At 45.8% G+C, this 12,971-nt stretch overlaps 1 protein-coding gene and 1 long non-coding RNA gene across 3 annotated transcripts in view; one reads left to right on the top strand and one right to left on the bottom strand.

The window, feature by feature from the left end:
• Window positions 1–2,179, bottom strand: part of SLC1A3 (solute carrier family 1 member 3) — a 40,764-nt gene extending 38,585 nt beyond the window's left edge. Inside the window, exons 1-2 of the mRNA XM_083575715.1 lie at window positions 1,957–2,179; window positions 31–321 (exon numbers count right to left, since the gene is read on the bottom strand). Of these exons, the coding sequence (XP_083431841.1) occupies window positions 31–211 (181 nt within the window). The 5' untranslated portion in view covers window positions 212–321; window positions 1,957–2,179. The remainder of the gene's footprint in view (window positions 1–30; window positions 322–1,956) is intronic.
• A 4,383-nt stretch (window positions 2,180–6,562) lies between these two features.
• LOC310744519 lies at window positions 6,563–10,233 on the top strand. Of its 2 annotated transcripts, XR_014539596.1 has the most exons (3): window positions 6,563–6,756; window positions 7,869–8,242; window positions 10,007–10,233. It is a non-coding gene; the product is annotated as an uncharacterized lncRNA (long non-coding RNA). The 2 variants fall into 2 exon arrangements; XR_014539597.1 differs by lacking the exon at window positions 10,007–10,233 and having other exon boundaries at window positions 7,869–8,278.
• The last annotated feature ends 2,738 nt before the right edge of the window (window positions 10,234–12,971 follow it).

The following is a 12,971-nucleotide window of genomic DNA, read 5'->3' as shown; positions in this document are numbered from 1 at the left end:
AGATTTGTTGCCTCAGTCAAAATTACTCACCGACAATGACAGCAATGATGGTGAAGAGCACAAAAAAATTCCTCAGTAAGTAACTTTTGACATCATCCTTTGTGATGCTCTGCACTTTCTTCTTTGCCAGGAGAGTACGTTTCCGGACTCCTTGCTGAATGCGCTCCATCCTGTTGCCTGACCTCGTGTCTTCACCGTTACTTTTAGTCATCTATAGCTCACAACGCCTCTACTTTATAGATTTGCTGCTGTTAAAATCTCTGTGGTGGAGAGGGGAGGGGGGTGAAAACTCCTTTTCCTTAATCAGTGACAACAAAAACCCTAAAAGAGAGAGAAAGAGAGATTGAGAAAGTGGAATTTTCAATAATTGCCTTCAAAACCATGCAGTAGAAACCCAACTTTCAACTCTTTTATGCAAACATTAAAAAAAAAAAATAATAATCAAGGCATTGTAGTCAATATGGAATAATTTACCAGTACATCACAACATAGCAGAATAGAGTCACTTGTATGAAGAGGGGTGCGGACACAATCCAGCTATTTTAGGGCGCAACGGTATGCGTGTTTATTCAGATATGAACTGCACTGTGTTCATTGGAGCTCAGCTAAGCAGCATATTAATGCATCCTCAAAGTTCCAGTGCTTAGATTAAAGAACAGGTTTAGCACCCCCACTAAAAGCAACAGGACTTAAATTTGGCTGCGTTGCGTCAGGATATCTTACGGTTGCTTTAAAAAATCTATTTCAGATCAAATTACTTATTGTTATATATTGGGGGGGGGAATCATATCACACTTTAGCCAAATTTCACAGCTTTTGTGCAAATCATTTTTAGTTCTCTGCTGACAGTATATGAGTAATTTGCATTATCTTGTACATGACCCCAAACAAAAGCATGCAATCCATTCATCTGCTGTATTTAAGAAGGTTGCTCTTAGACACTTTCCCACCCACAGGCACCACCTTCTCTTGAGGTATGCTGTAGTCTGCATATCAACTCAAAACAGGGCAAATTAGAGTTTAAACCCCTATTAGAGGGACACTGCTTGCTTATTACACATTTACACTCACAAATACTAATATTTTGCTGTACTGCAGCCCACACATCAAAAACCTGATTCTAAAGGTGTGCGTGATTGGTTTGTTTTTTTAATCTTTGACTTAAATCCAACTTCACCTTCCACGTTTGATCATAGTATTTAAGACAGCTGTTCGCGTCTCCCACTGCAAAAGTTAAGACGCTGACTCACAAAAGATTAGAAATGATGAGAAGCTGGGCACAGACAACATGATTTTCCAATTGTATCAACTGCTTAACATCTCTAGTAGCTGCTGGTTCCCAGCTACCGCAAACCATAGAAGTTTTAATAAAGTTTCTCACAAGTACCCGCTGAAACATTCATCCTCTCAGCTGCATTGAAATATTAATTTCTGCATTATTTAGAACAAATTAAAGTTTTCCACTGTCAGCTGGTTATGGAAAGATATCATTTTTGGGCGGGGAAATCCTGTGCAGAACTATTTGTAAGGTGTTTATTTTTTTAACCAGAGATGCAACCCTATACACCTTTTTTTGGAAACAGGTCCCACTGAACTTCGGGGAACTTACCTTTCCAAGGCGACACTTCACAGGTTATTACGCTGTTAAAGAAACAGTCGCTCTTCTCCCGCATCTCCCAAATCAGGAGCCCCCCCCAACCTGTCCGTATCGATACCCAGGGTGCAAGGAGTACCCCAAAGGAAGACAGCATCCACTGAGGCAGGAAAGGACCGGGGGGGGTGCCAAGGGGAGAGGAAGGCATATGCAACTGGAGAAGGGATAGCACAGCGAGACTCTTAACCTCGGGGTCGCGGGTTCGAGCCCCACGTCGCGCAAAAGATCCCCGCACTAAAGGGGCTCCGGACTACACGACCCCTTTGCAACCTTACAATTCGGGATCGAGAGCGCGCGCTCACCTTTCCAGACTCCGGAGTCCTCTCCGAGCGAAGCAAGAGGCGAGATTCCCTCCGGATCGAGCGGAGTCCACGCGGGGAGGGTCGGAAGCTGTCCGGGGGAAGGGGAGCGAGATGGTGGGCCGGGGGCGCAGGCTGGGACTCTGCGGGAGGCAACTTAGAAGCGCAGCAAGTTAAGGAAAGGGGAGGAGCCGCGCTGGGCAAATGTGTGTGCGCGCAGGCGGCGGCGGCGGCGCCGAGGGGCGCTGGGAGGCGAGCCTGGCGAATACTGATGAGCCTCCGCGCTCCGCAGTCGGGGTGGCTTCCCTTTGTGCGCCCCCGCCCCACTTTTAGGCCACTTTCACGCTTTGTCAGTTCAGCTTCCTTGGAAATGCAAACTCTGGACCCGGGGGAGAATGGCGAGCGCGCAAGCCTCTCCTCTTTCCTTCGTCGCCTTGCCAAACGAGATTTCTGGGTCTCCAGATAGCGTTATGCAGCATTATATACATGCACGCATCTATCCTTTTAGGGTGATGATGATGATATAATAATAATAATAATAATAATAATAATAATAATAATAATAATAATAATCGCGGTGCAAGTGTGCGCTCTCTTTTCAAGGCTTCCTGTAGGAGGTCAGGAAACGTGTTGGCATTTTTATTTGTGTGTGCGTGTGAAATCAATGCTCTGTGAAAGCAGAGAGCGAGGAACCTGTCTGCGATTTCTCAGCCGTGAGCAGGACCAGGACAAGGGAAAAGTCAACAGAAGCACAGACGGCTCTTCTTCCTTTTGGTCTCCCTGGCCTCTCCCGTGACTCGTCGTTACGCTGCATTCAAGACAGGGCTTGTTCTGTCAACGTTTTCTTTTAAAAGCCTCCCGAAGTAAATTCAAGCCCAGCCGAAACTTTCAGCGCTTTAGGAAGGCGTGAAAGGTAACGAGGGAAAGGACAGCTGCTTCGAAGTTTCTTTTTTGCTTTAATTTACTGCGCACCCAGGATGCAGACTTCCAAAGAACGAGCGCATTTTAAGATGCCGAGCGAGGCGTTGCACAAAGTTTAAGAGGAATGCTGGTGGCTCCTTCAGGCCACTCATAAGACATTTCCATATTTATTTTTACTCTCTGAGTCATGGAAAAAAAATGCATACCTCTATAACTGCAAACTTCTTCCCTGAGGTCACGTCCATACCATACATTTAAAGCACTCATATATCGCTTAAGAAGTCATTGCTTCCCCCAAAGAATCTTGGGAACTGTGGTTTGTTAAGAGTGCTGACCTCAGAGCGCTATATTTCCCAACATCCATCACAAACTACAGTTCCCGGGATTCTCCAGGACTGCAAAAGTGATAGAAGAGTGCTTTATGTAAGAACATGACTAGTTCTGATGGATCTGGTCAATAGCTCATCTGGATAAGTATCCTGTTCTCACAGTGGCCAACCAGATATTTGTGGGAATCCAATAGGCACCAGCACTTGCCCTTTCTGCAGTTTCTGGCAACTGGTATTCAGAAACATACTGTCCCCAATCATGGAGGCAGAGTATAGCCATTGTGGCTAGGAGCCATGGAGGGATAGCCTTACCTGCCCTGAATTTCATTTATTAAATTTGCATGCCACCCTTTCACTCGTAGTTCTCAGTGTGGTTCACAAAATAAAGATCTATAACAATCATAGTGCTTGTTTCTGGAGTATCACAGTTTTAGCCAAAGGCTAACTAGCAAATAGGGACGCGGGTGGCACTGTGGGTTAAACCACAGAGCCTAGGACTTGCCGATCAGAAGGTCGGCAGTTTGAATCCCCGTGACGGGGTGAGCTCCCATTGCTTGGTCCCTGCTCCTGCCAACCTAGCAGTTCGAAAGCATGTCAAAGTGCAAGTAGATAAATAGGTACCGCTCCGGCGGGAAGGTAAACGGCGTTTCCGTGTGCTGCTCTGGTTTGTCAGAAGCGGCTTAGTCATGCTGGCCACATGACCCGGAAGCTGTACGCCAGCTCCCTTGGCCAATAAAGTGAGATGAGCACCGCAACCCCAGAGTCGGCCCACGACTGGACCTAATGGTCAGGGGTCCCTTTACCTTTACCTAACTAGCAAATAGCAGTAGAATGAATCCTAAAATAGCAGTAGACATATAACCAGAGTTTTGTTGTTCGCAATAATGGAAGAATGTATATTGCAGATCAGGAAAGGTAGCACAAAAGTCAAGAGGATGGCAACATAGTTAATGGGCAGAGTCAAGGAAGGTAAAAGAGGGAAGGTGGTTTCTCTCAGTAAATGGAAATCTTTAAATCTGTTTAAGCTATGTTGGCGGCCATTACTACCCCTTGTGAGAGCAAATGTCATAGTTTTACTATTTTATTTATTTATTTCATAACGTTTATATACCACTTGACAGTAAAACAAAAGCAAAACCCCCCAAAGCAGTATGCACTGCATTAAGAATTAATTTATTTTGTCTGTCCTGAATCTTCCATACTTCAGCTTCACTGCATGTCCCTGAGTCTTATAGGAGAACATTATGCATGAAGTAAAGAAAGTGGATATGGAGAAGTAATTGTGTACGCCTCTACCATGTCTAAACTCAAAAAGCCTGAAATGTTGTAAGCTTTCCTTATAGGAAAGGTGATCATTTTGATTGCCCTTTTCCAAACCTTTTCCAATTTGCCCAGTGGCCAAAAGACACCGACAAAACAACCCTAGATATGCCTACTTAGAAGTTCAGTAAGGTTCACTTCCAGGTAAGGGCACAGGATTGCAACCTGAGTGTCTGTCCAGAAAATAATCAAACTGAATCAGAACTGGTGTCCAGAAAATAATCAAACTGAATCAGAACTGGTGTAGGTGTGGGGCCAGCTCTATCGTTAGGCAGAGTGAGGTAGCTCAGGCATCAGCAAAGTGTGTGTACCATGCAGATAGCTCTGCATGGCAAAGGCAAGCCTCATATGTGCTGCTATGTTAGTGTTGAAGTCAGATTAAATGGCTAGCCCAGTTGGCCTCTGTATATAGAATTTTGTGTACTGTATATAGAATGTCTCAGGCTCAGGCAGCAAAATGTATTGGGCTGGCCATGGGTGGGAAAGGAATGGAGTATCTGGCGAACCAAATCAAAACATCAAACACAGTAAAACATCAACATCAAACATTAAAAATCTCCCTATACACCATCACTGACAGTATTGGCTGATAAGATCAATTTTTAAAAATCTGGCATTGGCATTATTTACTGATTTCTTTAACAATGTTTGTTGACAAAGTCATTTGCAAAGGTGCTGGTGCGTTACAGATAAGATGGTAAACTATGGAGGATTTAGGAAGCAATCAGAATGGACTGCAAAATCAGAAAGTGCCACATGAATTTACCAATAGATGGAATGATTTTAGACTAGGAAGCTAGCAAACAGTACTTTTCGCTAGCAGTCATAATTGAAATTGGAAGTGCGCAACCCATTGAAAGTCTGTGGGAACAGGGATGATGAACCAGTAACACTCTAGATGTCGCTGGACTCCAACTCCCTTCATCCCCAGCCAGCATGGGTAATGCTTAGGAATGATGGGAGTTGTAGTCCAACATCTGCAGGGCCCCATCCCTGTGCTATAGAGGCACCATTTGAATACACACCCAGTGGCGTAGCATGGGTTGTCAGCACCCGGGGCAAGGCAAGTAATTTGCGCCCCCTAACCCGTGGAGCCAGGTAGGGGCAGAGAGCTGCGAGTGCGAGCGCGAGCGCGCCCTCCCCCCGATGTTGCGCCCGGTGCGGCCAGCCCCCCCTGCACCCCCCACGCTACGCCACTGTACACACCCACACACCCCAATAACCTCTAATTGTTTACCATACCCAGATGATGTGTCCAACTGATCTCAAGTTTGGTGTGGAATATCTGCATGTTGACTGTGACACAAGGTGGACAAATTTGAGACAGATCTGTTGAGAATTGCAATTTATGCATGCAATGGTGTGAACTAGTTAGAGTGGTGGAGGGGAACTCAGATTCTTCATGAATGCAATTTGTTTTTTTGAGCAGTGACAATGTTGTGTATGTAAAGGACACAAGTCATTTGAACTACTCAGCCAAAAAGGGAAAAAGTTCATTGTATGCAGCGCCTGATGTTAGCATGAATTTGCAAAAATACACATTTATGGTTACAGAATCAGTAATCACAGCAATCAAGACATATACAAATCATTTGCAGCAATAATTCTAATTTAAGAGTGCTCGTAGCTCAAAGTTGCTGTTGTAGTAATGACTGTTATAGCTACTCTTTAGCATTTGGACATTTCTTTGGCAGGAGGGGAGATATTGTCTATTGTGGTGAAAGAAGCGAGCTCTGAGAAAATATGCAGATTTGGTAGCAAGGGAAAATGCAGCTTCAGGTTTTGAAAACAGGATGCCAGAAAGTCTTACATGCTGTGTATGCAAACTGCATGTATACACATAGCCTAGTCACAATGGCTGAGGTCATCACAAGCCACTCCATTATGTGGTTTGCTATAAAATACCACATTGCTTTAGATTATCCTTGGCAAGTATGCATCCAGAATATGTGGTAGGCAGACTTTTAGAAAATATTCTTGTTATGATAAGGGAGGAAAATAAATTCATGGACCTGGTAGACTAGTCTGTAGGACAGCAAGATCTTGGATGACATCATCATCATAATCATTTACTTATTTACTTACGTACTTACTTACTTACATACTTGTACCTCACTCACCTGACTCAGTTGCCCCAGCCACTCTGGGTGGCTTCCAACACAATATAAGCACAAGAAAACATCAGACATTAAAAGCTTCCTGAAACATGACAGCCTTCGGATATCTATGGAAGGTCGTATAATTGTTTATCTCTTTGACATCTGACGGGAGGGCGTTCTGCAGGGCAGGTGCCGCTACCAAGAACGCCCTCTGCCTGGTTCCCTGTAACTTCACTTCTCACAATTGAGGGAACAGCCAGGAAGCCTTCAGAACTGGTGTCTGGGCTGAGTGATGGGGGTGGAGATGCTCCTTCAGGTATATCAGCCATTTAGGGCTTTAAAGGTCAGCACCAACACTTTGAATTGTGCTCAGAAACATACTGGGAGCCAGTGTAGGTCTTTTAGGACCAGTGTTATATGGTCCCAGCCCCTGCTCCCAGTCACCAGTCTGGCAGCTGCATTCTGGATTAATTGTAGTTTCCAAGTCACCTTCAAAGGTAGCCCCATGTAGTGCACATTGCATTTGTCCAAGCAGGAGATAACCAGAACATGTACCACTCTGGTGAGACAGGTAGGTAGGGTCTCAGCCTGCGTACCAGATGGAGCTGGTAGGCAGCTGTCCTGGAAACATAATTGACCTGCACTTGGCTCCCCATCTGTGGAAGCCTCTTCCCAGGGAAACTGGCTAAAAATACACCATCCGAGATGCTTCAGTCAAATGCATGCCTTCTTCCACCATAGCAATGGTGAAATTAAGTACGTAAACTCTGAGGAAGAAGCAGAACATGCCTACATTTTATACTGGAAATGGGGAAAAAGTTCTTAGTCGTGCTAAAAGGAAGCGGTGCCAAATCTTCTTGACATGGCGGCATCCCGTTCTTAGGAGCGAAATGCAAAATAGCCCTTAGTCTGCTTAATGTACTAAAATTGAAAAGAGCCTATGAGAGATGAGACAGGCACCTTAGAAAACAGAATTTAAAAGGCAAAGCAATGCAGGGGAAACAAGAGACAAGCTCATTAAAAGTGTTCTATGAAAGCTTGGCTCCAGAAAACCCTCGTCTCCATCCAGTCCTGTCTGCCACCCAGTGTTAGCTGAAAACTTGTGATGTGTTGGCAAGTGATCTTTGAGTGAATCCCATTGAGCAGTATTCCGGACTCACTCCATTCCATACGCTGGGAAATTCCCCCTCCCCGCCCATTGAAAGCAGCCATTCATATGACTCAGGTTTCTCTTTCCTTTCTTTAGAACCAGAATTCAACATCATTAACAAGGAGATAGGCCTACATATGGAGGAAGAAGCAGTTGCCAGGGGAGAGACAAGCATTTCCTCTGCATCAGGCTGGTTCTTGAATGAGTCAGCAAGCAGAGGATGAACTAGGGTTCCACACCTCCAGCAAGTTCTCATCAATGGGAAATGTCCAGCTTTCATGCACCGTCTCGATTCCTTTGTTCCATGCGACCCCCATGCCTGGGATTGCGTGGGTGGCAACAGCCAGAGCCAAGCATCAGTTAGATGTGTAGAGGAACCCTTCTGTGGGTTTGCTTCTTGAGTTCAGTAGGTTCTGTATGAGAAAGTTTCCCAACCATTGTTTTGCAGAGGAAGCTCTGCTGCACCGCAAGTGAGTCTGAAATGATTGCATTGAGATGCAAATGAACTTTGCTTTGAATTTATTTTTTGTAAACTTTGGACACCCACAGAAATGATGTGTGATGGCCTGGGACTTGGGCTCGGATTCAGGACTGGAGGAGTCTCAGTCTGCACTGGATCCTCTGCCTCAGGCGGCATCTGAACCGAGTCTGGGGCCTGTTTCTGAAGAGCCCCAGTCTGCACAGGTTCCCCTGCAACAAGCACCAGCTGGGCCGAGTCAGGGGCCTGAGCCTGCCCTGGCTCCAGATGCGGGGATTACCTCGTTGCCCTCTGCTGGGAAATCACATGCAGCTGCTCCACTACCAGTTGGGTCAGGAGAGGCTGAGGCGGCCTCTGGGTCTAGTAACCCACCAACATCTCCCGAGCCGCAGAGACTCAGGTCTGAGAGAAGGAGAGACCTGAGTACTCGCAGGAGGAGTGCTCGCCTTCAAGCGAAACAGGGAGGTGAGTCACTGGGGGATCAGGACCAGTCGTTACCCCATCAGAGATAAAAGGCCGCCGGACCCTGACCCAGGTTGCGGGAGCAACATTGCTGCTTGCTGGAACCTGCCTGAGACCCTGTGCCTGACCTAGCCTGGCTTCCTGCCTTGGCCCTGTTGGACTGACTCCTTGCGGAATCCTTGGATTCAGGACCAGACCTGGACCACGTTGCTCGGGTTAACCCCTGGGCCCAGCACATGATGTGCAGATGCTGCGTACATGTGGATGGGTGGGCTACTAGCCTAGTAGTCATATAGAAAAGCCCTCACTGCAGCAGCTCCCAATTAGCTAAGTACTGCAGACCCTCTGTTTTCCAAAAGCCAAGCCATGGATCCCCTACTTTTTGAAAAATTTGATATCTCCATGGTAGTTTTTGTTATTTCAATCGCACCACGGGCCTCCTGGGTGGGTTATATGGACCTCCTGGGGCCCGTGGACCACCAGTTGGGAACCACTGCCTTATTGCACTCTTGCTCCTGTACAAGGATGTTGGAGAAGCAAGGCTGACAGCTCACATGGCCAGGTGTTGTGAACAAGTGGTACCCCACGTGGATGCAGCCATTGCACGGTGAGAGTGTGCATGTATATAAACATCAAATCAATGGCCGGCATTAGGAAACTGGGATAAGAAACACATAGAGCACATTGTCCAGATGTGTATAGTAAAGTTTTTTAAATGGATTAAATAAATGGAAGTAGTGTAGAATAAAGTAAAATGGGCACCAGCGTTAAAAAAATTGCAGCCATCGTACAAACTCCAAAGAGGAAGGTTAAAAATGTCTAAGGTCAGTTCCTTTTGCTTGCTGGGGCAGAGTTCTTGGACACCCTGAGAGTGATAGATGCAAATTTGATCTGAGAGAAGTAGGAGGACATAAAAGACATCTGAATTGCCTATCAGATTTAGGAAGATTTATGCAGATCTCAATGAAAGGAGCAGAGGAGACCATGAGTTACCAACTCAGCCTCTCCAGAGTCACAGGGACACTTGTGTCCGTGGGAAGGGATTTTTAAAGATCTTCCTCCCTCTCACACTGTTGAGGGAAGGACATTTGGGCATACCAAAGGGAAACCATATTTCATTTGGTTTATTCATTCTGCATTCACACTGTGCTGAAAAATTCTCTTTTGCTGAGAAAAGAAAATGGTTACAAGGGTCATCACAAGGTGCTGGTGAAATTCTCATGGGTGGGATGCAAGGGTTTTTGTCATGCTTATCTTTCTAGACGACAATCCCTGCACTCCCAAAATTCTACAGAAATCATCAAGTGCTTTGAGAATGAGGCAGAGAAAATGGAAACCTCTTTCCCAGAGGAAGAAGATTTCTGAGTAATTGAAGGGCAGACTTTGGCACAGTGCTATCCAATAGGGAGCAACCCGCAAGTCCCAGTTCAGACAACACGCAAAACCAAGCCTTGACTGCATGGTACAGCAGGGAGGAGCAAAGTCACTGTGAACGCCTATTTGGGAGCCTGCCTGTGGCTTGGCCATTGTTTCAGACTACCCCAGTGCCCACCAGACTTTGTTCTAGTCTTGTGAACTGCCCTTAAGAGATTGTGATGAAGTGCGGTAGATAAGTCTAATAAACAAATAAATAAAACGAATTGTTTTCTCTGGATTCTTCACATTTTTTGTTGCTGTACCTTTCTGATCCACTCCATGCAAATGATCTCAAGTCACATGTGTAGTGCTATTACAAGATCTTGTAATTTCCCATGGCTTATCGCCGGTCTAAACACCCTCTCCCTTTGGGTTTTCTCTCTCCCTCACCCCTGTGAGATCGTCTTACTCCATATATCCCCACCGGACTGCTTTGATCTATGGAACTGGCACCATATAATACTTGTTCTGCATTTGTAGGAAATTGATCTTTTAGTGTGGCAGCACCCAGACTTTAGATCTCCCTGCCTATTGACATCAGGCAGGTACCATCACTGTATTCATTTCAGCACCCGCTGAAAACATTTCTGGTTGTCGTTTAGTCGTTTAGTCGCGTCCAACTCTTCGTGACCCCATGGACACCAGGCACTCTTGTCTTCCACTGCCTCCCGCAGTTTGGTCAAACTCATGCTGGTAGCTTTGAGAACACTGCCCAACCATCTCGTCCTTTGTCGTCCCCTTCTCCTTTGGCCCTCAATCTTCCCCAACATCAGGGTCTTTTCCAGGGAGTCTTCTCTTCTCATGAGGTGGCCAAAGTATTAGGCAAGCCTACCCAGATATGTAGAATGTTGACATGTGTTTTAATCCGTCCTTTTAAGTCTGCCCTTGATTTTAATTATTTTTTTGTAAGTTTTATAGTAAATATTTGTGTTTAACTCTGTTCACCAATACTTACATGGTTTTATTCTATTTGTAAAATGCTTTGAGGCTTTATTTTTCTCTAACAACCAGGTGGGATTTAAACTTCACGAAATAAACAAATGACTAAATAGCTGGGCCATCGTTTGCTGGTGCATTTCACAGCGCTTGATTTGCCTGGTCAGATCTGTAACTGTCATTTTTCAGAAGGATGTTGTAAACTCTTGAAACAGTAGCAATGCCATGAAGTGCGCAGGACATCCACAGTGGGGAGGGTCTTAGGTCAGGGTAAGTACATTGGCTTCACCTGCAGAAATTCTCATCCTCAGTCCCTAGCATCTTTATGGAGGGCTGGGAGTGTTCCCTGCCTGAAACCCGTAAGAACCACTGCCAGTCAGTGAAAACGCTACTGAGCCAGATAGACTAAGGCAGTGCCCTCTCTTCCTCTCCTAAAAGGTCTTTGAGTTTCCTTTTCTAAACTTTCTTTTACATTTCTGAACTGTTTTCTAAGCCCTTCAAGTCATTTTAGAACTCTTCCATTCGGTCGAGTGCTTGAGATAAGCACCCCAGAGGCTGCAGGGGCATTCACTGCCCACAGTGGGATATTGCTCCATTAAAACAACTCTCCCACAGCCCTGCAATTCTCAGAACTCGTCGCTCCATTCGGGCACCTTTAACACAGCACAATGAAAGGGTTTTCTTTCTTTTCCTTTTCCTCCCGAAATGCCCATGAACTACTTCCTGCCGAGAGCCCCACGCTCAGGATGCACAGCGGTGTTCAAAAACAGCACGGGAAATTCCATTATGATTTTTTTTTTAAAAAAAAGCAGAATAACTCGCTTCTCGTTCGGCAGCAGAGCAGCTGTGTAAATAGAAAAAGTGCTTGCAGGGCACTATATAGTTATTTGGGGGGCTTTCTTTTGAAGCCACGCTGGGGGTCTTGCATGTGAAATCCTCCAGACAGGTTCAATAATAAACACATTTAGCACGTGTGTGTGTGTGTGTGTGTGTGTGTGTGTGCATAAACCGAGCATACATTTAATTTTATTAGACTAGAGCAGATGTCACAATTATTTCACAGAACTATACCTGTGTTTTAGTAGCAGGAAGGCAGACTAGTGCTACATGTAGCTCAGTATTGTCTGCATTGACAGCAGCTCTCAAGGGTTTCAGGCAGGAAATATTCCCAGCCCTACCTAGTGGACCTACTTGGGACCTTTTTGCATGGAAAGCAAATGCATTGCAGCCCTCCCATGCAGTCTCTCATATTCTTGTAATTATACTTGTAACCAAAGGGAGGTTACAGCAGCAAGAAAAGAAAATAAAACATGTCTTTCCCGCATCAGTCTCTACAGCCACAGCAGGCGCTGCAACCTTGTGTCAGGATTTACAGTCTCCCTCTCACACCAAGAGACAGCAAGCTGGCAGTTTTTTTAATGTTCAGATTTATTGGTGTTTACACAATAGCTCAGGGACGTGGGTGGCGCTGTGGGTTAAACCTCAGAGCCTAGGACTTGCCGATCAGAAGGTCGGTGGTTCGAATCCCCGCGACGGGGTGAGCTCCCGTTGCTCGGTCCCTGCTCCTGCCAACCTAGCAGTTCGAAAGCATGTCAAAGTGCAAGTAAAGTGCAAAGTGCTCTGGTTCGCCAGAAGCGGCTTAGTCATGCTGGCCACATGACCCGGAAGCTGTATGCCGGCTCCCTCGGCCAATAAAGCAAGATGAGTGCCGCAACCCCAGAGTCGGTCACGACTGGACCTAATGGTCAGGGGTCCCTTTACCTTTACCTTACACAGTAGCTCAGTCTGAGCACACAGCTCAATCTTCATCACTTGATGTGTCAGTTGAGCCCACTGGAGGGTGGGCTCTTTTCCAACAGGATATACGCCATTGAATGCTCCTCCTTCTGTGGCCTTGACACCAAGCC

Source organism: Podarcis filfolensis, assembly GCF_964270895.1.
Source record: "Podarcis filfolensis genome assembly, chromosome: 11".
Taxonomy (NCBI): domain Eukaryota; kingdom Metazoa; phylum Chordata; class Lepidosauria; order Squamata; family Lacertidae; genus Podarcis; species Podarcis filfolensis.
This window is presented reverse-complemented; position numbering and strand designations above follow the sequence as displayed.